This window comes from Gracilinanus agilis, chromosome 5 (genome assembly GCF_016433145.1).
Source record: "Gracilinanus agilis isolate LMUSP501 chromosome 5, AgileGrace, whole genome shotgun sequence".
NCBI lineage: Eukaryota > Metazoa > Chordata > Mammalia > Didelphimorphia > Didelphidae > Gracilinanus > Gracilinanus agilis.
Genome location: NC_058134.1, coordinates 181,027,432 through 181,051,905, shown reverse-complemented (window position 1 = coordinate 181,051,905; position 24,474 = coordinate 181,027,432). Strand labels below are relative to the sequence as shown.

At 35.4% G+C, this 24,474-nt stretch overlaps 1 protein-coding gene across 1 annotated transcript in view; it reads left to right on the top strand.

Moving 5' to 3' along the window:
- Window positions 1-24,474, top strand: part of STK38L (serine/threonine kinase 38 like) — a 117,508-nt gene that overhangs the window by 67,198 nt on the left and 25,836 nt on the right. Inside the window, exons 2-3 of the mRNA XM_044679062.1 lie at window positions 9,679-9,823; window positions 20,566-20,617. Coding sequence (XP_044534997.1) covers window positions 9,690-9,823; window positions 20,566-20,617 — 186 coding nt within the window. The 5' untranslated portion in view covers window positions 9,679-9,689. The remainder of the gene's footprint in view (window positions 1-9,678; window positions 9,824-20,565; window positions 20,618-24,474) is intronic.

Sequence of the window (24,474 nt, the reverse complement as noted above, 5' to 3'; positions counted from 1 at the left end):
ACTGCTCTTCTAACTTGGAACTGATACTTAGTATTGATTGTAAGAAATAAAGTAACAGTTAAGAAACCAAAAAAAAAGGAAAAAGAGACCCAGCCTACATAGTGGCAGTTTCCTTATTCAAGGAAAATAGAAATGTTAGGGAGGATACATTTTTCTCTTCAGAACAATACAGAGAAAATAATAATAGCTAATACTAATACACTATTTACCATATGCCAAGAGCTTTATAATTATTATCTCTGTTGTTCCTCCCAACAACCATGGCAAATAAGTGCTTATTCTTGTCTCCTTTTTTTAAATTTTCTTTTCTTGTCTCCTTTTTACAGTTGAGGAAACTGAGTCAGAGATCAAGTGACTTGTCCATGGTCATAAAGCTAAAAAGTGTTTGAGGCCATATTTGAAGTCTTCCCAACTTCAGGCCCAGGACTTTATCCACTGCAGCTCCTGACAGCTCCAAAGCCAAAGAAGTCACTTCAGTGGTCGAATGTTTTATTTTTCTGCTTTTGAAGCTCCCTAGTAAACCTTTGGAGTTACCACTTCTATTTATAGGTCATTGCTTTAGTGCCAGGTTTGTTATCGCCTTTCTTCAGGCTTAATAAAATCAAAGAATTTTTAACTTAACCCCTGGTAATGTCTCTACTGGTGAATAAGTAAGTCTGGAGAAAATACAATTTGGGCAGGAAATTCAAGAGTACCCAAAGCTGTTTTTATCAGTTCAGGAACACTAGACTTGCAAATTGTATCCTGTTCTTTCTGGCTACAGAAAAGCCTTTATTAAGGGAAATACAATGTTAAATCCATTAGGGGAAGGGATTTGCAATATAAATGTCAGTCATCTAGATGGATCTCTACCTTGTTAGACCCCATTGTTTCATTCTTTGGAAGGCATTACTAGGGTCCTTATGGCTCTGTTACATTACAACGTGAAGGTAAACAACTGAATGTGTTGGTATATGCCTGTGAACATTATGGTGGGGTTTGTTTGGTTTTTTGTTTAAATGCCCCAAATACCTTTTGGCATAAGCTATTTTGTAGAGTTTGGACTTTCTTTCTTGAATTTTTGCCTCTCTAGAGAAATTTTACTCTTGAAAGGTCTATAGCTTTAATCATTCAGCATCTTTTTACTGCTCTCAAATGATTGAAACCAATGAGTATAGTTTTTCACTCACTGGGATTGGTGGTTTGCATAAAGCAGGGGATAAATATGGAACTTTCTACCTACAAATGGACTACAATTATAAATGACAATTTGACACTACTTCTGCTTTGGAGAGTTGGGTTTGCTCTGTTCTCATTCTTGGTTGATTGACCTTTTATGGTGGTTTATTTACAATTAGAAAAGTTGAAGGTAGGGAAATTGAGAGAGAGAAACTCTGGCCCAGACCAGAGGCCTGAACCAGGTAGGGATTTAGAGGCCCCAGCAGAGGAGCACAGAGGTGAATTAAACAAGGTTTCTAGCCACAAGGCCTCCTCTAAGAAGAGAGGCCTCCTTGAGGCTAGACTAGAGCCTCCAGAAACTCTAAGGGAAGAGAGAGTCAGCCTAACTTACCCATGTGACAATTCAAAGGGAAGCAGCCTGAGGTCTCACCAGAGATCCTTCCACACCAAGTTTAAAGTGCCAACTGCCCTCCATAGGAAATTACCATCATATTTAAAAGACAGCAGCTTTCGTTACTTCCTGCATCCACCTCCAATTTCACGTGGACAAATGGCAGCCTCGACACTGTTTTGGACTGCCCAAAAGGCAGTCCCTTGTTTTTGATTTGTCACTATCACGGGTGGGTAACAGACCTCCCCCCTCCCCACTTAATTCTAAGTTGGGTGGGGTGACATTATTTCTGGTGGCTGGAGTCTACACAAATGAATAAGGGTGAGCCAATTCCATTCACACAATAGTTACTTCCCATAAACAATTGCTTCCCTCTGGGTACCTTCCCATAAAAAAACAGCAAGTCCATCCATCTAATAGATTAGATGAGTGGTTTAGTGGGCCTGGTGCCAGGAAGATTGGGGTTCAAATATGGCCTCAATAAACATTTATTAAGCGCTTTATTATGTGCCAGGCATTGTGACACTTAATAATTGGACAAATACTTTACCTCTGTTTGCCTCATTTTTCTCATCTTTAATGGGGAAAACAATAGCACTTATTTTGCAGGTTGTTTTAAGGCTCAAATGGGATAATATTTGTAAAGCACTCGAGTGCATTGTACATAGTAGGCATCATGTGAAAGCTTATTCCCTACCCTCTTCCTCTGATTAAAGGTAAAAATATATATAATTGCCATTTTTGTGTTGCTTGCTATATGTTCACAGGGGGATATATACTTTAGTTTTTGGGTCATTTAAAGTCTAATAATGAAATGAACAATTAATTACCTTGAATTTGGCCTATCATTGACCTTTCATTGTCTCCATTTAAATTCTGTATGTCGTTCCTTTGAGTGCTTTCTTTGCTCTGCAACAGGTAACAAAACTTTTCTTCTATTTCTCTGAAATTCTCATTCATTACTTATGATATTAGGATATTCCATTGTATTCATATTTTACATGATTTAAACATTCTTTAGTTGATAAGTACTTAATTTGTTTCTATCCTTTTGCTATTATAAATGCCTACACTGACATCTTATTACACATGTGATGCATCTTTCTGTCATTGACCTCCTTGGGAGATTGGGGTAGCTAAACCTAGTAAGTACCACATCAAAGGGTATGAGTGATTTAGAAAATCTTCTCACATAATTTCCAAGTCATTTTTTAGATGATAGAATGGTTCACAACTCTAGAACTAGTGAATTAGTGTTTTTTGCTTCTCATAGTATTAGTTTATTTAATTTTTTTTGGCCATTTTGATGGATATAGGGTGATAGTTTGGAATTTTTTTGAATTTACATTTATCTTAGTGATTTTAAAGTTTTTCAGATATCTCTTGAGCGTTTGCATTTTTTTTTAAAAACCTTTACTACCATCTTTATTAGAATCAATACTGTGTATTGGTTCTAAGGCAGAAGAGTGGTAAAGGCTAGGCAATGGGTGTCAAGTGACTTGCCCAGGGTCACACAGCTAGGAAGTGTCTGAGGCCCTATTTGAACCCAGGACCTCCCATCTCTGGGCCTGACTCTCAATCTTCTGAGCCACCCAGCTGACCCTGAGAGTTTGCATTTTTTAAAAAATGCTAATCATATCCTGGATGCTTGTGTATGTGATTCAAAGGTTCCTATTACCTCTTCAGTCTATATTTTCTTCATATTCTGGTATAATTAGTTTTGTTTCCTCAAAAAGTTTTAAATTTTGTCAAATTTTCATATAGCTGAAAGGGATCATTCCAACTATCTAATCCAAATCCCTCATATTTCACAAAGGAAAAAACTGAATCTGGAGATTACGTATTTGACTAAGATTTGGAACTAGTAAGCATCAGAAGTGGGATTTTTGAATACTGTTCTTTTGACATTACCACCAGTGTTCTTTCCTCTATCATATATAGGCCTTTATTTTGTCTTTCTTTTTATGTCTAGCTATGGATTTCCCCCCATTAAGAGTTGAAAAACATTTCCTTGTTTTTCTACCCTAATTTTTATGATGTTTTAAAAATTTTTACAAATCAAGAATTCCTCCCCCAAAACCTGTTGTTCTTGAATTATCAAACACTAGATTTCATTTGCTTCTATTTATTGTACTTTTTAAAAAATTGCTACTTTATAATATAATTTGAGATCCAGTTATGCTCGTCTTACTTCATTCCTACTTCTTTTCACAGGTCCCCCTATGACATTCTTGACCTTTTGTTCTTCCTTACTAATTTTTTCTTTTGTCTGGTCCTATAAAATATCTTCTTGATAATTTGATTAGGATTACATTATATCTATAGGATACTCTAGGTTGTATAATTTTAGTTGGCATACATCAGTCATGAATACAAACGGACAATTCAAATTATTTAGACTTCCTTTATTTCTATAAATACTATTTTGTGAATACATTTTCTATCAGCCCTGCATCCATCCATCTATCTATCTATCTATCTATCTATCTATCTATCTATCTATCTATCTATCTATCTATCTATCTATCTATCTATCTTTAAACCCTTACCTTCCATCTTAGAATCAATGCTATGTACGGTATTGGTTTCAAAGCAAAAGAACGGTAAGAGTTAGGCAATGGGGGTTAAGTGACTTGCTTACAACACAGATCACACAGCTGGGAAGTGTCTGAGGCCAAATTTGAACCTAAGACCCTCTGTCTCTAGGCCTGACTCTCAATCCATTGAGCACCTAAGCTGCCCCCTTTATTTTGTTTTCTGATGCTACCTCAGTTTTTATTTATTTAAATTTTAGATTTTTTTAAATAATTATTTCAATACAATTGGTTTCCTTTGTAATCTTATATATTTTGTTTTAGGCACTTAGGAACATTCTGAGAGTTTGCCCAGGTGTAACTAGATTTCTAAAGGGATCTGTGCTGCAAAAAAAAGTTTAAAAACAACTCTGCTCTGGATTTTTCCAAATGAATCAATTATATCATCTTACCAGTAGGGATAATCTTGCCTCCTTTTTGCCAATTCTTATCCCCTTAATTTTTTTTCTTATCACTATAGCTAGCATTTCTAATACTTTATCAAAAAATAAAGGGGGAGGCAGATCTTTGTTTCATGCTGATCTTATAGTAAAAGCTACTTCTGTTTCTTAATTATAAATATCAGTAGCTATTGGTTTTAGGTAAATGCTTTTGCTGCTCTTAAGCAAAGGACCTTCCGTTCTATTGCTTTTTTTTTAAACCCTTCTGTGTATTGGCTCCTAGGTGGAAGAGTGGTAAGGGTGGGCAATGGGGGTCAAGTGACTTGCCCAGGGTCACACAGCTGGGAAGTGTCTGAGGCCGGATTTGAACCTAGGACCTCCCGTCTCTAGGCCAGAATCTCCACTGAGATACCCAGCTGCCCCCCATTCTATTGCTTTAAAAAAAAAGAATTCTCAGCACAAACCATATTTTTAGGTTTTTTCCAAATTCTTTGATATAATAATGTAGGATTTATCAATGATACAATTCATTCTGCTAATTATTTTTCTGACATGGAACTCTTAGCAAAAGTTTTTCTATAATGAATATTCATGAGTGATATTGGTCTCTGGTCCTTCTTCTGTTTTTGCTCTCCTAATCTGATTATCTGGAACATTTTTGCTTTATAAAAGGAATTTGATAGAATATTTTTTATATTTTTTAAAAGAGTTTTTTATAGCTTGGGGATTAATTAATTTTAAAATAGCTAATGCCATTTGAGGCAACTAGGTGGCTCAGTGGATCAAAAGCCAACATGGGACTGGAGGCGGGAAATCCTGGGTTAAAATTTGACCTCAGATACTGTGTGACCTTGGATGAATCATTTAATCCCAGTTATCTCCCCCTTACCAGTCTTATACCTTGGAACCAATACTAAGACAAAAGTTAAATGTTTAAAAAAATTTTTGATGCCTCCTTATCTAGTCCAGTTGCTACATAGCCCTTTATTTGTGAGTTTAAAGTTTTCTCAGTTTTTTTCTGAGACTGAGTTTAGAATCTATTTTTATAAATATTCATCTGTTACCATTTCATGAACATGAATGAATCTCAGATTCATTGGTATATAATCAATTAGAAAATTTCTGAGAATTTTCTTCTGCTCTACCAAGTGAATTTAAAAAAAAATTTCATTTTGTCCATTTCATTTTGTTTTTTTAAAATCAAATTAGCTAATGGTTTGTCAATTTTGTTGGGCTTTTTACAGAATAGCTCTTTGTTTAGTGCCTCAGCTCAATAGTCTTTTTGTTTTCAATTCAATTTCCCTTGTGGTTTTCAATTTTTTTCTTTCATGCTTCTTTAAAGATGATTAATTTGTTGATTTTTCCAGTTTTTAATTGTAAACCCAGTTAATCAGTTGTCTCTTCCCTTTGTTAATATATTTTCAGAGATGTAAGTTTTATTTTTAGAATTGTTTTATTTTCAAATATTGGTATGTGATCTCTGTTTTCATTTTCTTTAATGTGATTTATTTGTCCTTTGATCTGTTCATTATTTAGATAAGATTATTGTCCTTTAGACTGCATTTAAGTGGATATCCTAGTGCTTACCACTGGGATTAACACTTTAAAAGCTAGCATTTTTTGGCACTTATACTGTCTATATTCATGAGGGCTGCACATAAATGTTCTCTATTTGTTCTCTTAATGATCTTTAGGCTAGGTAAGACTTCAAAAGACAACTTGCCTGTATTTCCTTGTTTTTCCAATAGAGATATGAATGTGGTTGTGAATTTCTTCCCCCATTATTTTTTCTGTTTCTTTTAATGATCATCACATGTCCTGTCCCATTATTAAATGGTACTTCTTCCTATTTCTTGCCTTAAATAGGACAATTTTGTGTTTTATTTTTCATGGAAAACATGTCACCATTTTCAGATTAGGGAGAATGTCTGGATTACGAAATAACCATGTCTTCTCTTTGCAACTTGCAACTGTTAATACATCTGCTTGATTTATTTTTTGCCCATATAGACTTACTTACCTTTTAGAATTTCCTTTTGTTGATTAATTTGTATTTCCAAATATTCAACTCTAATTTCTTTTCATTTGTTCTACTTAGTATGGTTCTAACTAGTTTTCCTGGATTTTTGAGGACTTCCTCTTATTGTTTGCAAAAAACGTTTTCCATTTTATGTTTTAGAATTTGATAAGTGCATTTCTGGGTTATTTAAACTTGGGGTTCTTCTCTGACAGAGTTAGTTATACTTTTTGCCCTCTGATACATTTCCTCTAAAAGGAAAGTCTGTTACTATTGGTACCTACAAACTTTGAATTTTATGTTTTAGTCACTTTCCTTCCTTCTCCTAGAGACTTTTAATCAAGGAGAAATCTGGTTTAAAGCTGATCTAATTGAAAGCTTAAAGTTTCAATGCTATTTGAGGTAAACATAAGGTTTTTTGCCAAGAATAGCTATATTTTTTTTTAATTTTTTTAAAATTTTTAAATTTTTTTTAAACCCTTAACTTTCTGTGTATTGATTTTATAGGTGGAAGATTGGCAAGGGTAGGCAATGGGGGTCAATTGACTTGCCCAGGGTCACACAGCTGGGAAGTGTCTGAGGCCGGATTTGAACCTAGGACCTCCCATCTCTAGGCCTGGCTCTCAATCCACTGAGCTACCCAGCTGCCCCCTATATTTCTTAATTTATGGAATTATTCTAATCCCTATGGACTAAAGATAGCTTGAACTACCCTTGTTCTCTGTCTTATCCAGATTGGATCTCCAGGGTTGGATATGCCCCACTCCTGGAACCACCTGTAATAACTAAAATTTATATGAATAACGAAACATGTATTAAGTGCTTACTATTTGATACTTGCTTATGTTAATCATTAGAGATACAAATACAAGAAATAAAAGACAGCCTTGTCCTCAAGGATCTTGTATAGCGGAAGACTGCATATAGAGAGGAATGTTTGGGAGGTGGGAGTACTTTGGCCTGAGAAATCAAAATGGACTCATAAGCATATCATTGTATATGTCCTCTTCAGGAATGGTGGTATTATATTGTTTTGATTGCTATTCCCAGCCTGAGAAGTATGGACGAAAGGAACTCAGAAGAAAGAAATAGTGTGTGTGAGTAACTGCATAGCAGAAGGATGACTAGAATATAGTGTGGTGGGATTATGGTATAGTGGGTATGACTAACTCTTACAATAACAGCTCTATGAGGTGATTAGTATAATGAGTACCTTCATTTGACAAATAAGGATATTTAAGAGAAGTTAAATGACCTGCATATGGTCACATGCTTAAATAGTGATAGAGCTGACACTTGAATCTAGGGCATCTGAATTACAATTAGTCCATAATTCTTTCCCTCACACCATCTTGACTCTACTAGTTTTATGAAAATTTAAGGAGATGAATGCTGCATTTTCTGTAATCTCTATTATCATCCTTCCATTTTCTTGACCATTTAGTTATCCCTTCTTTTTTGAAATTCCTTGAAATGTGGCAGTATGTAATATGTAATCTTTCTTGACTTTCTCAATTCAAAACCATCAAAGAATTAAGGTTTTGGCAAGAAACTGAGCCAAATCATTAGCAATATAATGTGTCCTAATCCCTATAACTTGGAATACAATATGAAGAATATCTGGTCTAAAGCCAACTTTGAAATTTATTACTGAGGTATAAGAGGGAGAGTTTTATTTTATATTTCTATCATCTACTGCAGTACCTGGTACTTGGTAACTATTTAATAAATACTTTGTTGATTGATATAATATAGTCCAATTGTTTAGGTCTATTGGTACAGAGTAACTAATAGAATAGATATTAAAGCTTATTAGAAAACTATGCAAAGGACATCCTGTAAAAGTGATGTTTTCATTTAGCATGCTTCATTAGAACAGTTTTCAGTTTCATTTAAGATGTTTCTGCTATCATGGCATTGATCTCTCAAACATAGAAAGTTTTAACAACTATTAAAGCTTTAAAAAAAAAACAACCTTACATCCCATCTTAGAATTAATGCTAAGTATTGGTTCTAAGGCAGAAGAGTGGTAAGGGCTAGGCAATGGGAGTCAAGTGACTTGCCCAGGGTCACACAGCTAGGAAGTGCCTAAGCCTGGATTTGAAACCAGGACCCCCCAAATCTACACTTGGGTTTCAATCCACTGAGCCACTTAGCTTCTCCTGCACTATGACTTGTGACACTGTGTGTGTGTGTGTGTATATATATGTATGTATGTATGTATGTGTGTGTGTGTGTGTGTGAAAATCTGGACTGCTTCCTTTATGTCCTTGCATTCTTAGTACAGTGCTTGACAAATGGTTGTTTAATAAATGCTTATTGAGATTGTAATAGATCAAAGCTCTTATTTCTACTCTTAACACTTGAGTTTGTGACTCTAGACATTTCACTTAAATTTTTAAAAATCTTATCATTTTATGGATGCTAATTCCATTCCACCTTCCCCTCTCCTAGTTGTGAAAAGTAAATGAGATAATTTATGTAAAGCATTAAATAAATAAATATAAGGTTGGACAGCTAGCTGGTCAGGGCATTAGGGTTCAAATCTGGTCTCAGAGTTGCTAGCTGTGACTCTGGGCAAGTGACTTAACCCATTTTGTGTAGCCCATAACCTGTCTCAAGAGTTGTTACTAAGACAGAAAATAAAGGTTTTGAATAAATTAATAAGAAGTGATTGATGAATTTATCTCCTCATACTACTAGTCTTTTGTTTTTCTGTTTTCATTATGAAACTAATTATTTTGGACCTTTGTTTTAGCATAGCAAATGAATTTATTATTTGAAAGCAGTACAGCTTTTGCTTTGCCAACTTGCTTTTTTTTTTTTTTTTTTGGAATTCATAAAACTGAATTATTATTTGGCCATTTGCAAGCAAGAATCTTTGTGCCTACATGTGTAGAATACCTACAGTAATTCACATGTTGTTTTCACTGCTTCGTTGGAATTCATTCTTTGTTTTGCTACAGTTCATCTGGCACATCTTAGTTCACTAGTTTCATATCATTTTATGGTATGAAATGCTTAGATTTGCTTAATTGTCCAGAAGGATAGAACCCTCTTCCAATGAAGTTAAACATTTGGAAATTGTCAAGAAAGTTTCTTTGGTTGAATAATTTGTTATAATATATTCTGTTTCAGTATCTGTTACTATGGCAATGACTGCGGGGACTACAACAACTTTTCCCATGAGCAACCACACCCGGGAAAGAGTGACTGTAGCTAAACTCACATTGGAGAATTTCTACAGCAACCTAATTTTACAGCATGAAGAAAGAGAAACCAGGTATGGGAAGAACTAGTCCAGGTCAAATTTCTTTTTTGGTTTGGGCTATTATATCGATTGGTCAGAATACAAGCATGTTTTCCATTAAGATGTTTTACAACATGGAACAAATCATATTACTTATGAATAACGTACACATGGTGGAAATTCACTTACTCATTTGGTTTGGTTTCCAAAAATGTTCTCTCAAAGCTTATTCAGTTCTGATCAAATAAATACCACTTCACACACAAACTGAACACATAGGCTTTCTAGGTGGGAAAAATGTGTTATACCTCTGTAGTGTTTTCTGTTTTGCTTTTGGTGTTCCTAAGATTTGGATTTGGTAGTATGTTTAATATTTACATTTTTAAAAAAAAAGCAACCTTTACCTTCTGCCTTAGATCTAATACTGTGTATTGGCTCTAAGTCAGAAGAGTGGTAAGGACTAGGCAATGGGGGTCAAGTGACTTGCCCAGGGTCACACAGCTAGGAAGTGTCTGAGGCCAGATTTGAATCCAGGACCTCCCATATCTGGACCTTGCTCTCAATCCACTCAGCCACCTAGCTGCCCCCTTCAAGGTTGATTTAAAATGTATAAATTACACATTTATAAAGTTGTCTGTCATCATTGTAGGCATTGTGGAAGGTATCAGTTGCTATTAGCTTTAGACTTAGAATTGTCAGGGGAAATCAGTGTTCTTACATCTGTCTATTTAAATCCTTCAAGGTCCAGTTTAAAATCTTCTCCAGGAAGTCTTCTCTGATCACTTCTAGTCAGAAGTGATAGCATAGCATTTTGTACTCTTTCTCTTCTTACCAAACTGTCAATTTCTTGAGGGCAGAGATTAATTATTCATTTTACTCATCTTTCTATTCTCTACACCATCTAGCATAGGACATTATACACGCATAATAGTGTTCAATAAATGTTGAGGAGATAATGCTATTTTTTGGATAACTGCCAAATAACCACCACTGGAACACAAGTTTCCCATAGGAAAATATTATATTATCTTGTTACCCTAGCCATATCTTCCAGCTAACATTGGTAATCAGTACAGGTCCTTAGTTATTATCTGTTTGAATGAATAATTCAATTTTCTTAGTTCCTCTAATTTGGTCAAATACTTTTTGCTGGTTATCTTTTCTTGGATATTTCTCTGGCACTTCAATCTCTATGTTGAAAATTAAACTCATTTCTACTGAAACCTGACCTTTTTCCTAGCTTCTCTCTTTTGTAGTTGATGATGACAATGATGATACCACCATCCTCATGTTTTGAGCCATCTTTATCCCTTACCTGTTTAACACCCCAAATCATTTGCCAAATCCTTAGATACTACCTTCAAAATATTTTTCTTCCATCCTTTACTCTCCCTTCATACATCTACTTCCCTATTTCAGGTTCTTATTACATTATTACTTAAAAAAACAAACCCCAAATCTTAACTTTTCTTTGTATGAATTCTAAGACTGAAGAGCAGCCAGGAATAAATAATTAGGATTAAGTGAGCATGCTAGGGTCACACAGCTTGGAAGGACATGCCTTATTTTATCCTGGTTTGTGACAGCTTCTCTTCTTCGGCCTTCTGCCTTTGCATCTTCTCTTCCAATCCATCCTTCACATAGCTGCCAAAGTAATATGAATGGTGCATAGGTGTTGGTTTCCTGGTCACAAACCTTTAGTGGTTCTTAGGATAAAATTCACATGCCTTAGCCTGGTCTTTCAGATCCATCACAAGATAATTGACATTTTTTCTTTCCTGCCTGACTTCTTACTACTTTTCTTCCACCCTGCATCAAAATCCAGTGTTGTTCTATCTCTGTCTTCATCAGACTTTCCTCGTGCCTATCTTACCTCTTCATTAAGGCCTGCTAAAATTCTTCTCTTCTTTCAGGGCCTACCTTTTCCTTGAAATATTGTGTTATTCCTCCCACAACCCCCTACCATTGCTAAAAATGATCACTCGCTTCATGAATTTTTCATAGAGTACTTTGTGTGGCCTTACCTTTTTTTCATATAGGACATTTTTACTTTATTCTTATTTGTGAATATTCTGTATTCCCTTCTAATCAGACAATAAACTCCTTGAAAGCAAGGACTATGGATTCTTAAACTCTATACCCTAAACACCCTACATACAAAGTACCTGGCATGTTAACAGCTACCTCTTGAATTCTTGTTAATTTGAATTTGATTTCATAGTATGTATTATAGTATCCTATGTTAATATCATTTATCTGTAAATGAGTAGTTTTAAGTAGATGATCTCTAAGGTCCCTCTGATTGCTAAGCTTCTGTTGAGTGAGTCAGAGATAAATAGAAGGTCTACAAGGTTTGAAGTAAGAATATCCAACATTTAGACTTGCCTTGTTGTTGTTGCAACTTGTTGTTGCACCATCAGCAACATTTTCTGTATATTGGTCAATTGCCCAGTGATCAGATTTTTAAAGCTGGACATCTATTGTGTGATGTTTTCTGCCACCTGAGAGAAATCATTCACTAATTAAAAAAAAAAAAACAATAACCTTACCTTCTTCTTAGAATCAATATTGTGATTGGTTCCAAGACAGAAGAGTGGTAAAGGCTAGGAAATGGGTGTGAAGTGACTTGCCCATGTCATACATTTTTCTTTCCAGGAAGTATCTGAGATCAGATTTGAACCCAGGACTTACTGTCTCCAGTCTGTCCACTGAGCCACCTAGCTACTCTTTATACTAATTTTGAAAGGAGTTTTGGTATCAGATATTTTTCTACTCATGTCATCTTAACTAAGCTTATTAATCCCTTCTCCCATCCACTATGCAGAGGGGAGAGGAAAAGTGGTCATTCTTAATTATTTCTGTTTCTCATGCCATGTGAGGCATTATTCAAAATGAATATAATGTTGTCACTGCTTTTTAGAGTTTATAATTTAAGAAAGCACTCATGAGAGCAACAGACTTCGAGGACATACATAGGGAAATTAGCAAGTTTAAAAGTCCAATAAAATATAATGGAAGATACATAATTTTATGGGGTAAAAGGTAGTGATAGGGATTGAAATTTTGCCCAAGGTAGGCCTAAAAGAAACTTCCCACATTGTTTCTCAGCAAAGATGTTTTGATAATGTATGTAGGATTTTAGGAAAAAATTTAATGAAAGAAGAGGACTTGGCAAGCTTTGAGAAGAGACTTGAAGAAAGCCTTGGACATAGTAGGCTCATTGTACAGATGGATAGATCTGCTTACTTCAGGTTCTTTAGTCCACTTGTGTTATTTTTGAGGCATAAAGGCAGGACACCGGCAAACTTTAAATCTTCTAGCATAGCTTTGATTTCATAGAAATGAAACTGAAGTGACTGAAAATTTGGTTCCAAAGGAGGTCTCTTATGCCATGTTATCACTGTGTGGACTACCAAGAGATTTGTGTGATTGCATTAATCCTTTATCCCAAGCTGGTTAAGTCATTTTAAATCAGAGGTCAGTCGTATTTTAGTATATTCTAATGGTTATTGGCATGTGACATTATGCTGTAAGATTATTCAAGTATTTGTTTAGAAATAAGTTTAATGCCTGCCCTTTGATCCAGCCATACCATTGCTGGGTTTGTACCCCAAAGAGATCATAGATAAACAGACTTGTACGAAAATATTCATAGCTGCGCTTTTTGTGGTGGCAACAAATTGGAAAAGGAGGGTATGTCCTTCAATTGGGGAATGGCTGAACAAACTGTGGTATATGCGGGTGATGGAATACTATTGTGCTAAAAGGAATAATAAACTGGAGAAGTTCCAGGCGAACTGGAGAGACCTCCGGGAACTGATGCAGAGCGAAAGGAGCAGAGCCAGAAGAACTCTATACACAGAGACTGACATTCTGTGGTAAAATCGAATGTAATGGACCTCTGAACCAGCAGCAATGCAATGACCCAGGACAATTCTGAGGGATTTATGGTAAAGATGCTACCCACATTCAGAGGAAGGACTGCAGGAGAGGAAACATATAGGAAAAACAACTTCATGAACGCATGGGTCGGGGTGGACATGATTGAGGGTGTAGACTCGAAACTACCACACCAATGCAACTACCAACAATTTGGAAATTGGTCTTGATCAAGGACACATGACAAAACTATTGGAAATGCGCATGGGTAGGGGGGGGGGGGGGGGGGGTTGAAGGGGAAAGGAGGAGCATGAATCATGTAACCATGTTAAAAATGAATATTAATAAATGTAAAAAAAAAAGTCAAACAAACACAGAAGTATAAAAAGGACAGCCTTGTTATGTTGGTAATGTATATAAAGGATAGTCTGGATTTTTAAAAATTTTAATTCCAAGTTTAATGTGAGTCAATTTTATGATAAGATTGCCCCAAAAGGGAGAAAATCAATTGAAGTTTAATATAAATATATTTAGGACAAAGGAAGTCAGAATCCTATTATGCTCTTTGGGTCAAAACAGTTTTAGATTTGGGGTAGTGTCCTGAGTATCATATCATAAGAAACCACTGATGAACTGAATTAGATCTAAAAAGTGGCAATAAAGAGTGTATTTGTGTAAAAAAAAAAAAAAAAAAAAAAAAAAAAAAAGAAATAAGTTTAAAAATTGCCCTTCTCTCTTACCCCATACCAAAACATACATACACACTTAAGTGTTCACACACATAGACACACACAAACACACACTCACTATCACCATCAATAACAATGCCAAGGTGGCTTCACTTGATTGATGCCCTTTAGCATTTTTTATAAATAATTCACTTTTTCTGTAGCTGTAGATGAGCATAAATACATTATCTGCTATGATTAGTCAATAACTAAATGTTCTGGGCCAAATTTATTTAACAGATAGATATATATGGATATTGTCTTTTTTTCCCTCTTGTCTGCACCTATAGCTTCACTTATTTATTTATTTTTGGGTGCGGGGAGCTTCCAGTGAGCAACTTCCCCCTACCAGTGCAAATCCACATTATTCAACATCATTTAAAAGTATTAGGGGAGTTGCCTGGGGCACTGAAAAACTATGACTGAGTCCCATAACCAGAATAGATCAGAGTTGAGGCTTGAACTAGATCTTCTTCATTCTGAGGCCAGCACCCTTCTATGTCATACAATCTCCTTGGCTTTCTAATGATCAAATAATTAAAATGCTTCAAAATACTTTTGATATAAAACTATATTTAACGTAGTTTTTCCTTAATGGTTTAGATGAAATTTTGAGATTTTGCCTTTTCAGGTTTGCTATTATAAATATAATAGGTTCAAACAGTACCTGGGTGTTGCACCTTTCAATATGTTTTTTGAGCTGGCTCAATCAATTCCACCCTATTCTCACAGCAACAAATGTAGTTTCTCAGAAAAGGTTTAATGCTTTTTAGTTACCCTCAAAGTCTCTTGGTCTACCTAAGCTGCAGAATCAATGCATTCAAATCAGAATGCTGGTGATAACTTGTCAAAGTCTTTTAGATAACAATGAGATCAAATCGGTCAGTACTTAAAGAAATTCACTCTTCTTTGGAAGGACAAATACTGAGACCAAAACTTAATTACATGGCCATATAATCAGGAGAGAAGACACATTGCAAAGCATTCTGATACTGGAAAAGATTGAAGGCAGAAGGAAAAGAGAATAGTCAAGGATAGATAATTCCATGAAGCAATGAACATAAGCTTGGACAGATTTTAAGAGATGTGGAGGACTGAAGGGCCTGCATGTTATAGTCCATGGGATCAGGAAGAGTTGAGCACTACTCAATAACAACAGCAACAACAACAACCTAAAGAATTTCCTGTTGTGGAAGCAAATACCTTTACTGCCGACCACTTTATTTCTTGAGCCAGTAACTTCCATTTATACAAACAGCTAATCAAAATGATGACATTTTTAGATCTTAAACATAACCAATCACTTAGCAATAAGGCAAAAAGAAATTGTAAGTAAAAAAATACATTAAAAACATAAATCTGCTTTTATGATTTGCTTGTCTCCTGGTCCTTACTAGTCTTCACCTAGGCAAATTCTCTTCTATTCTTAAAACAATATATAGTACTGAGAAGTTCTTTTAATTTAAAGGCACCCATAAAATGCTATTGGAAACATGTTAACAGCATCAATTTGGACAACAGTTCTGATTTTTAAGTCAAATAACTGCAAAATTCATCAGGCTGACTCTCAAGGCAATACAGACTAGCTAGCTCAACCAGCTACAACCTTAACAGAATAATGTGTTGACCTATCAAATTGTAGCAAATAAGCCTCAGAGCAAAAACAGCTCAAGTGGAGTTTCTGAGCAGAAAAACAAGCCCTGCACTCCTTTGGATTCTGTGTAATCCAGTTAAATCTCAGGATCTCATCCTTTATGACAGAGCAGCTGTATAATCTTTTCTCTTTTTACTTCTCTAAAATTGGGGGGCAGCAAAGAGCAACATGTCCTTCTGAAACGATTCTTGGCTTTTAAACTCTAGATCACATTGAAAAGCAATACCTTAAAGCAATTGGAGTTTTCTTCCAATATGCTTAAATTTTTGTTTAGTCAACTGAGAACTAGCAGCTGAAGCTAGTCCTTATCAAGTTCCAAAGATTCTACATCTATTACATTCTCATAGCCATTTCCTTCCTTCTTTCTACCCACACAGGTGCCAGTACCCTTTTTCAGACCCTTATTACCATTTCCCTGCCCTATTATATGAGCCCAAGAGCCTTCTAATTGGTCTACTTGCTTCAAGTCTCACTCTTCTCTAATCCAACCTTTGCACAGCTGCCAAATTGGTATTCCTAAAGGGCAAGTCTAACCACCTCTCTCTTTTACTCAGTAAAACCCAGTGCCTCCCTATTGACTCTTGGGATTAAAGTTTATTTTATTTTTCACATCCTTTTTAAATTTTCTATTTCAGTATAATCCCTGCTAACTGTAATTATGTTTTAGTAAAATAACTATAAACATAGTAGTACCACATACACAACTGATAAATAAATATATGTATGCACACATGGAACATGCTCAATTTTTTATTGGTATGATTTAAGACTTTAAGATATGGAATAATTTTGAATCTATATGAGAAGAGGGAGTTTCTTCACTGAGATTTCCTTATACCAATTATTCCATTATCTTTGCCAAGAAAACTCTAAATGGGGTCATGAAGTCAGACACAACTGAAAAGTGACTGTCCTGAATACCAATTAATCTTGCCTTTTAATTTTATATCATGCTCTTCTTTGACTGTATATTTCCCTCTTCCCTATCAACTGAGCCTTGTCTTGTAACAAATATTTCAAAGGAAAGAAAAAAAATTTAATAAAAGTCTGAATGTGCACGTTATATTCTATGCCCATTGTCCTTCACTTCTGCAGTGAAGGAAGGAAGTACTTTGGCTCAACTCTTCTAGAGCCAAGCTTGGTCATTATAATTGGCTTGGCATATTGTAGTTGGTTGATTTTGTTTTTCTGTTTGGAATCATGGCTTTGTAGCTAGAAGGAATGCCACGGGCTTTTTATCCAACCCCTTTATTTTATTGGTGAGGAAATTGAGGCCCAGTGAACATGACTTCTCAAGTCATACAAGTAGGAAATGTCACAGGAAAAATTTGAACTGAGCTCCTTTGACTCTAGAATTAGAATATATAGTGGCTTCCTACATTGTTGTCATTGAGAATATTGGTTCTTTGGTTTCTTTGAGTTTTTCAAAAAATTTTTAATTGTGACCTTAATCTGAAACAAAAAAACATTTAAGCATACAATGAAGAATAAAAAAGTGATTTGTGTAGTATTGAACTTCTGCCTTGCAGAGTTTGTTCTGCAAGTATGTGCATTTACTCTATATAAAGTTTGGCCATTTCTTAATCTACAGGTATATTCTTTGCTTCTAGTTGTTTGTTATTCTCCCCCCCCCCCCCCCCCCAACACACACACACACAAAAGAGTTAGTATTCGGCCTTTCTTTCTGTCTTTGATCATTGCATTTCAGAAGCCCTACTCAACTCTGGTCTTTTCATCAGAAATGCTTCAATGTCCCCAGTTCCCTCAAGGGTCTATTCCTGCCCCCCCCCTCCCCCCCATAAGATTATATTGAATTTTGCAGGGTAAGTTATTTTTGGTTGTAACCCTATATATTTTTTATTTTGGAATATCGTATATGAAGCTCTTTTGGCAAATGTTAGAAATTTCCAGGTCTTCCAAAAGTTTTTGGTTCTTGAATTGCTTCTTTCTGATTGCTTATAGTATTATTTCTTTGATGTGGGACTTCTGGATGACATTCTTTGAATTTCTACTTCCTGGGACTGGATTTTCATGAATCTTTCACATTTCTAGTGTTAGATATTCAAATCCCTCTCTGGAAGCTCAGGACAGAATTTTGGAGTCCTCAGGCTATCTGGATCTAAGCATTGCTATGGTGCTGTGGTTGGGAGTGGGAAGAAAGTTTTTGCTTTAGTTTTTGCTGCCTCCCAATAGAGGGCAACATAGATCTCTGACTTGCCTCTGGTTCTTTGGAAGGTTGTCATCCTGTTTACCTGTACTGGCTTTGGCTTTGCTGGTAGCTACTGGGCTTTGGATGACTTTTTAAAAATTTTTATTTAATTGATTGATTTAGAACAGTGATTCTCAAAGTGGGTGCCACCACCCCCTGGTGGGTGCTGCAGCGATCCAGAGGGGTGGTGATGGCCACAGGTGCATTTATCTTTCCTATTAATGGCTATTAACATTTTAAAAAATTAATTTCCAGGGGGCTAAGTAATATTTTTTCTGAAAAGGGGGCGGTAGGCCAAAAAAAGTTTGGGAACCACTGATTTAGAATATTTTCCCATGGTTACATGATTTGTTCTTTCCCTCCCCTCCACCCTCCCTACCTCCCATAGCCACTGAGCAGTTCCACTGGGTTTTACATGTGTCATTGATAAAGGCCTATTTCCATATTATTAATATTTGCACTAGAGTGATCGTTTAGAGTCTACATCCCCAATCATATCCCCATTGAATCATGTGATCGAGCAGTTGTTTTTCTTCTGTGTTTCTATTTCCACAGTTTTTCCTCTGAATGTGGGTAGCGTTCTTTTTCATAAGTCCCTCAGAATTGTCCTGGGTCATTGCATTGCTGCTAGTACAGAAGTCCATTACACCCAATTTTGCCACAGTATATCAGTCTCTGTGTACAATGTTCTCCTGGTTCTGCTCCTTTCACTCTGCATCAATTCCCGGAGGTTGTTCCAGTTCACATGGAATTCCTCCAGTTCATTATTTCTTTTAGCACGATAGTATTCCATCACCAACAGATAAACTACAATATGTTCAGCCATTCCCCAAATGAAAGGCATCCCCTCGTTTTCCAGTCTTTTGCCACTACAAAGATCGTTACTATAAATAGTCTTTTTCCTTATCTCTTTTGGGAATAAACCTAGCACTGCTATGGCTGGATCAAAGGGCAAACATTCTTTTTTTTTTTTTTTTTTTTAATTTTAAACCCTTAACTTCTGTGTATTGACTTATAGGTGGAAGAGTGGTAAGGGTAGGCAATGGGGGTCAAGTGACTTGCCCAGGGTCACACAGCTGGGAAGTGTCTGAGGTCAGATTTGAACCTAGGACCTCCCGTCTCTAGGCCTGGCTCTCAATCCACTGAGCTACCCAGTTTCCCCACCGCCCCCCCTTTTTTTTAAACCCTTAACTTCTGTGTATTGGCTCCAAGGCAGAAGAGTGGTATGGACTAGGCAATGGGGGTCAAGTGACTTGCCCAGGGTCACACAGCTGGGAAGTGTCTGAGGCCAGATTTGAACCTAGGACCTCCTGTCTCTAGGCCTGACTCTCAATCCACTGAGCTACCCAGCTGCCCCCAGACAGTCTTTTAGGTCCTTTAGGCATAGTTTCATATTGCTATGGAGTGCACAACTCCACCAGCAATGCATTCATGTACCAATTTTGCCACATCCCCTCTAACTTTTTGAATGACTTTAATGAAGTTCTGGAGTAGTTTCCCTTTGGATCTTTGTGTCATTATTTGTTTCGGAGGGAATTTCAGGTGTTTACTGCAGGTAGGCTGCCCGGCTCTGTTCAGATAGCCAGGGTAGTTAGAAGATCTGGACCAATCTTTAGTGATTCAGTAATGTTATGTAGATGATGCCAGTATATAAAGGGCTGGACCTGGAGTTAGGAATACTTGGATTCAAATCCAGCTTCAGATATTTACTACTGGTATGACACTGGGCAAGTCACTCAATCCCAATTGCCTAACCATTGCCACTCTTCTGTCTTAGAATTGATACTTAGACAGCAGATAAGGGTTTAAAAGAAAGAAATGATTCATAGCCACCATCCCTCTTACTGAAAAAATGAATTAAATACAGTTTGGGATGTTATCTATCCAAGAGACTTTGCCCTTTGCTTGAATTATTTCACTAACAACCCATTTTAAACAGGATTTAAGATTACTCAATAAGCTTAGTCTTCTCTCCTACATATTCTTCATCTACATCTCCTACATAATCTTTTAAAAAAATCTAAAAATATCATGAGTATTGCTTCCCCATAGCCAGTCATCTCAATATTATCCTTGTAGCATTTCATAATTCAGATTGAGGCTTAAAATATGGGGTTCTCCTGCATTTCTTGGGATGGGGAGAAGAGGGTCTAAGACTCGAGACACTTTGTATATGTCTATGACAGTGGTCTAACTACTTAAAGGCTCTATTTCTTAGTTTAAAGTAGTAAATGTAGAGGAGCTTATATTTGTCACCCCAAAGTCAAATGTCTACCTAAAAATGTACACTTTCTTCTTCGTCTAGGCAAAAGAAGTTAGAGGTAGCTATGGAAGAAGAAGGATTGGCAGATGAAGAGGTAAGATAGCTTTCTGTTTTGCTGATACATCATCTTATAGGTTGGTTGTTTTTTTTTAAATTCCAAATGGTTGCATAGTTTAGGATAACATCACTTTACTTACAGACCTTATATTTCATCACTTTTAGTCATAAATCTGTTAAGGGAAACGAAAAAAGTCAGATCATTACTTGTATAATTTTTCACCACCATTTTTAGCAATGTTCACCAAAAGGAAGTCCTAGACATTACCTAATCTGTTCTTTTGTAAATGAGATCATGCCTCCCTAAATACTTTATAATTTTAACATCTTATCATATACTAAAGCAGAAGTGGGTTGATTTGTTTAACAAAATTAATTCACATAGCCAATCAGGGAAATAATTTTTTTCTAACCCTACATCCCCAAAATGCTGTCTTCTTGGATATATTTCAGGAATCTGTGACTTCATCTGTTTCCTTTTATCAATGCAGATTTCAACTCTTTCAAATTAGACAGTTTAATGAATTGCCAAGATCCTCCAAATTCACTGCCTGATGGTAATAGACTTTGCAGAAGGTACATAGGCTGATCCTCTGATGATAGACTCTATGTCTGTAACTCATGGTATACTAAAAATCTTTCTAATTTGGTAGGATGTACCCAAACTTGGCCTCTTTTGACATAGCCTTTAAGAAATCCAACTTCAATCTTGTTTGGTATCAAAGGAGGAACCTAGAACAGGGTCTATCCATGATAGACCTTCATAACTACTTTTATTTTATGACTTCAGTTATTTAGTCTTGACATTTTAGAACAGAAATGGCTTAGTTGGATAGGAAAGCATTTGGACAGACAATAAGATTAATGGAGTCTATGCTTTCATTTCCACATATTGCTAATAAAAGCTCCTCTATATATTAAAAAAAAAATCTACGGTTTGGAAACTGAAGCAAAGTATCTCTACATAGAATGTGCTCTTGTAAAGTGATTATTAGCTACCATTGGTTAGAATATTTTTTAGTTACCCTTTTAAATAATGTACTGGAGAAGTTCATCTCTTTGCATCCCAGAGTTTTAGAATTGATGGAGAATTTCAAGATTATTTAGCCAAAATTAGGAAATAAAGACCAGAAGGTTAAGTGACTTACATAAGATCATAAAGCTCATTAGTAGCATATGAGAACCAGAACTCAGGTTACAGGCTTTTAGTCCAATGTTGTTTTTTCTCCCCTTTGGTGATATTTATCACAGGCTAGTTGTGACTTGCTTATAAAGCTCTTTTAAAAAAAAATTACATAAGTAGCTTTGATTTGGTCACTATATTATTCAAGTTATATTGTAGTACACACATGCTTTTAATTTAACACCAAAATGCATTTAAAACAAATTATTTAATCTGACTTTAAATTTAGAAATTACTTTTAATCTGCCCCAGCATACATATTTTGTATGCATGTCAATGACAAATGTATATGACGTATATGCATACTTACAGGCATTTATAAAAAAGAAGACCATGCGTGCCTTGCCCTATTTTAGGAAGAGCTAACCACACATAGAGTGTGCTTTACTCATATGGAATGTTGTCTACTTGTTCAAACTGGAAAAAATGGAGCAAGAAGGACTGGGTGTATTATCTACTGATTTCATTGGTCTCCTTCCTTGTATAGAATAATTACAGGTCCACAAAAATGTTTAAACTAGCTTTTCCTGAATATTTACTCAGTGATATAAATAGTAAACAAATGAGGCATACATTCCTTATTCATATTTTTTATTAATGCATATCTACTGTAGGTCCATAATTTTTAAAGCTGGTTTTTGGTATATGACTTTACTTCTTTTAACGGGTAATTTAATTGACAGTTTTTAAAAGCAATATGTGTTACTCTTATAATTTTGTACTTTTCAAAAAAAAATAAAAATCTGCTAAAAAGCTCATGAGTTATTTATTGTGGAATGCAGTTTGAGATCCATCAGATGGGTAATGCTGCTATTTTCTTTTCTCTCTTCCTTTTGGGGGTTTGGATGGAGTTGTTTTAAGAAATAGGGTTTTCTTTTTCTATTTTAATGCAACCACACCCAATTGTATTTAATTTTATACTATTAGAGGCAAAAATTCAAGCTGCTTCAAATAATTCTTGCTTTGATTCATTTCTGTATTTTTTAAATCCTGAATATTTAAAGCAAATGGTTCTATGATGCCCCCTTGTGGATTTTATTAATATAGTCAAAAGGATAACATGGTTTAGCAGAGAAGCAATTTGTAGTTAGCATTGTTTGCTATTTACAAACAAAGCAATTTTTGAAGCTGTCCCAAACTTCTAAATGTTTCTGGCATGAATGGAATGCCAAATTTGATAGTGACTTAAGGCTTGTTTGTATAGCTAATTGGCTATATACCACATCCAAACTTTAAAAATTAACTTATTTATATTTCATAGCAATGGGGTTGTGCTTTGCTTTGTAGCTGGTATCAAAGTATAGGCAGTGAGAGAGGGTAGGAAATATGCTATCAAAACAAAGATTACTTGATTTTTAAACATCACTCATTATCAAAGAGGTCATTGACTTTAGAAATCATATAATTTTATTCATTGATATATGACTGAGTAGCTTGACGTCTGGGCTGAACTAAGTCAGATGATTTCTAATCTCCTTTGGATTGCAGTGCTATGATTTTATTAATGATAGTTTAAAATAATATTATAATATTTTTGATATATGAATTCAAGCTGAATTGAATTAAAAAACAAAGTAATTTTTTACCATGAGCTTCTTAGAGAATATGTTTAAATCTAGCACAACATATCAGACTGAAATCCTTGACTTAGGAAATGATTTGGATAATTATTTCATTAGTTTATATTTTGTGACAGTGTATGTTATGCCATATTCTAAAGGTTAGGCACAATGCCTTTTCATGCTTATTTCTCCCGTGCTACTTTGTATATACAGAGAAAATGCTCAATAAATATTTGTTGAATGAATTTTCAAGTAAGCGAGCTGTGTTATAGTTAACTACCCATGTTATTAAAATTAGATACCCACAGACTTTTCTGTTAATGTTCCTAGCAAATTATTTTGTGCTAAAATTTTTAGCAATAGCATCCTTAATAGATTACTGGGCACCTTAAGAATTTGAGTGGAATAGCTTTCCTAAGAGAATTCAAATTGATGATAGAATATTGTCAAATAATAAATAGAAATCAGATTTGTTATAAGCTCTAGCACAGGTGGTGGGATAGACACTGAACCTGTGATTTAAATGATATGGGCAAGTCCTGGATAAGGAAATTTCCTGTAGTGTAGAGCTTATACCAATGTAGTCACGTCTGCTGTCTTCTAGGCACTGAGAAATGTGTATTATTAAATTATTTCTAAGGGCAGTGAGAGGCTGAGTGATTTAATTCTAGCATAAGTAGTAATAAGTAGGTAATACATGAACTAAAAAGGCGTATAACCAGATATATCAAATAATGTTATCTAAAACTATGATTAGTAAAATCATAGAACTGCTATCCAAAGGATATTAAAAATCTTCTGATTTAGTTCCCTCTTAGCATGAATACCCGCTTAATGCCTCTGACATGTGATCTTCTACTGCCTGAGCCCATTCAGTGATTGGGGATGGGTGGGGTGGAATTCATTAATGCATCAGATGTTCCATAAATATGTCTTCTTGTAACTTTCACTTGTTTGTCCTAGCTCTTTCTTCTTGGGGCCAATTCTAATCTTTCCCCATGACAACACCTCAAGATATTTGCAGCCTGTTCTAATGTTTTTACTAGTTCTTGCCATATTTTCTTATCCCGTTCTTTCAATTCACAGGATTCATACATTTTCCAATCCTTTAATTTATATAATGAACTTGTCAAAAAGTCAAAAAGGAAA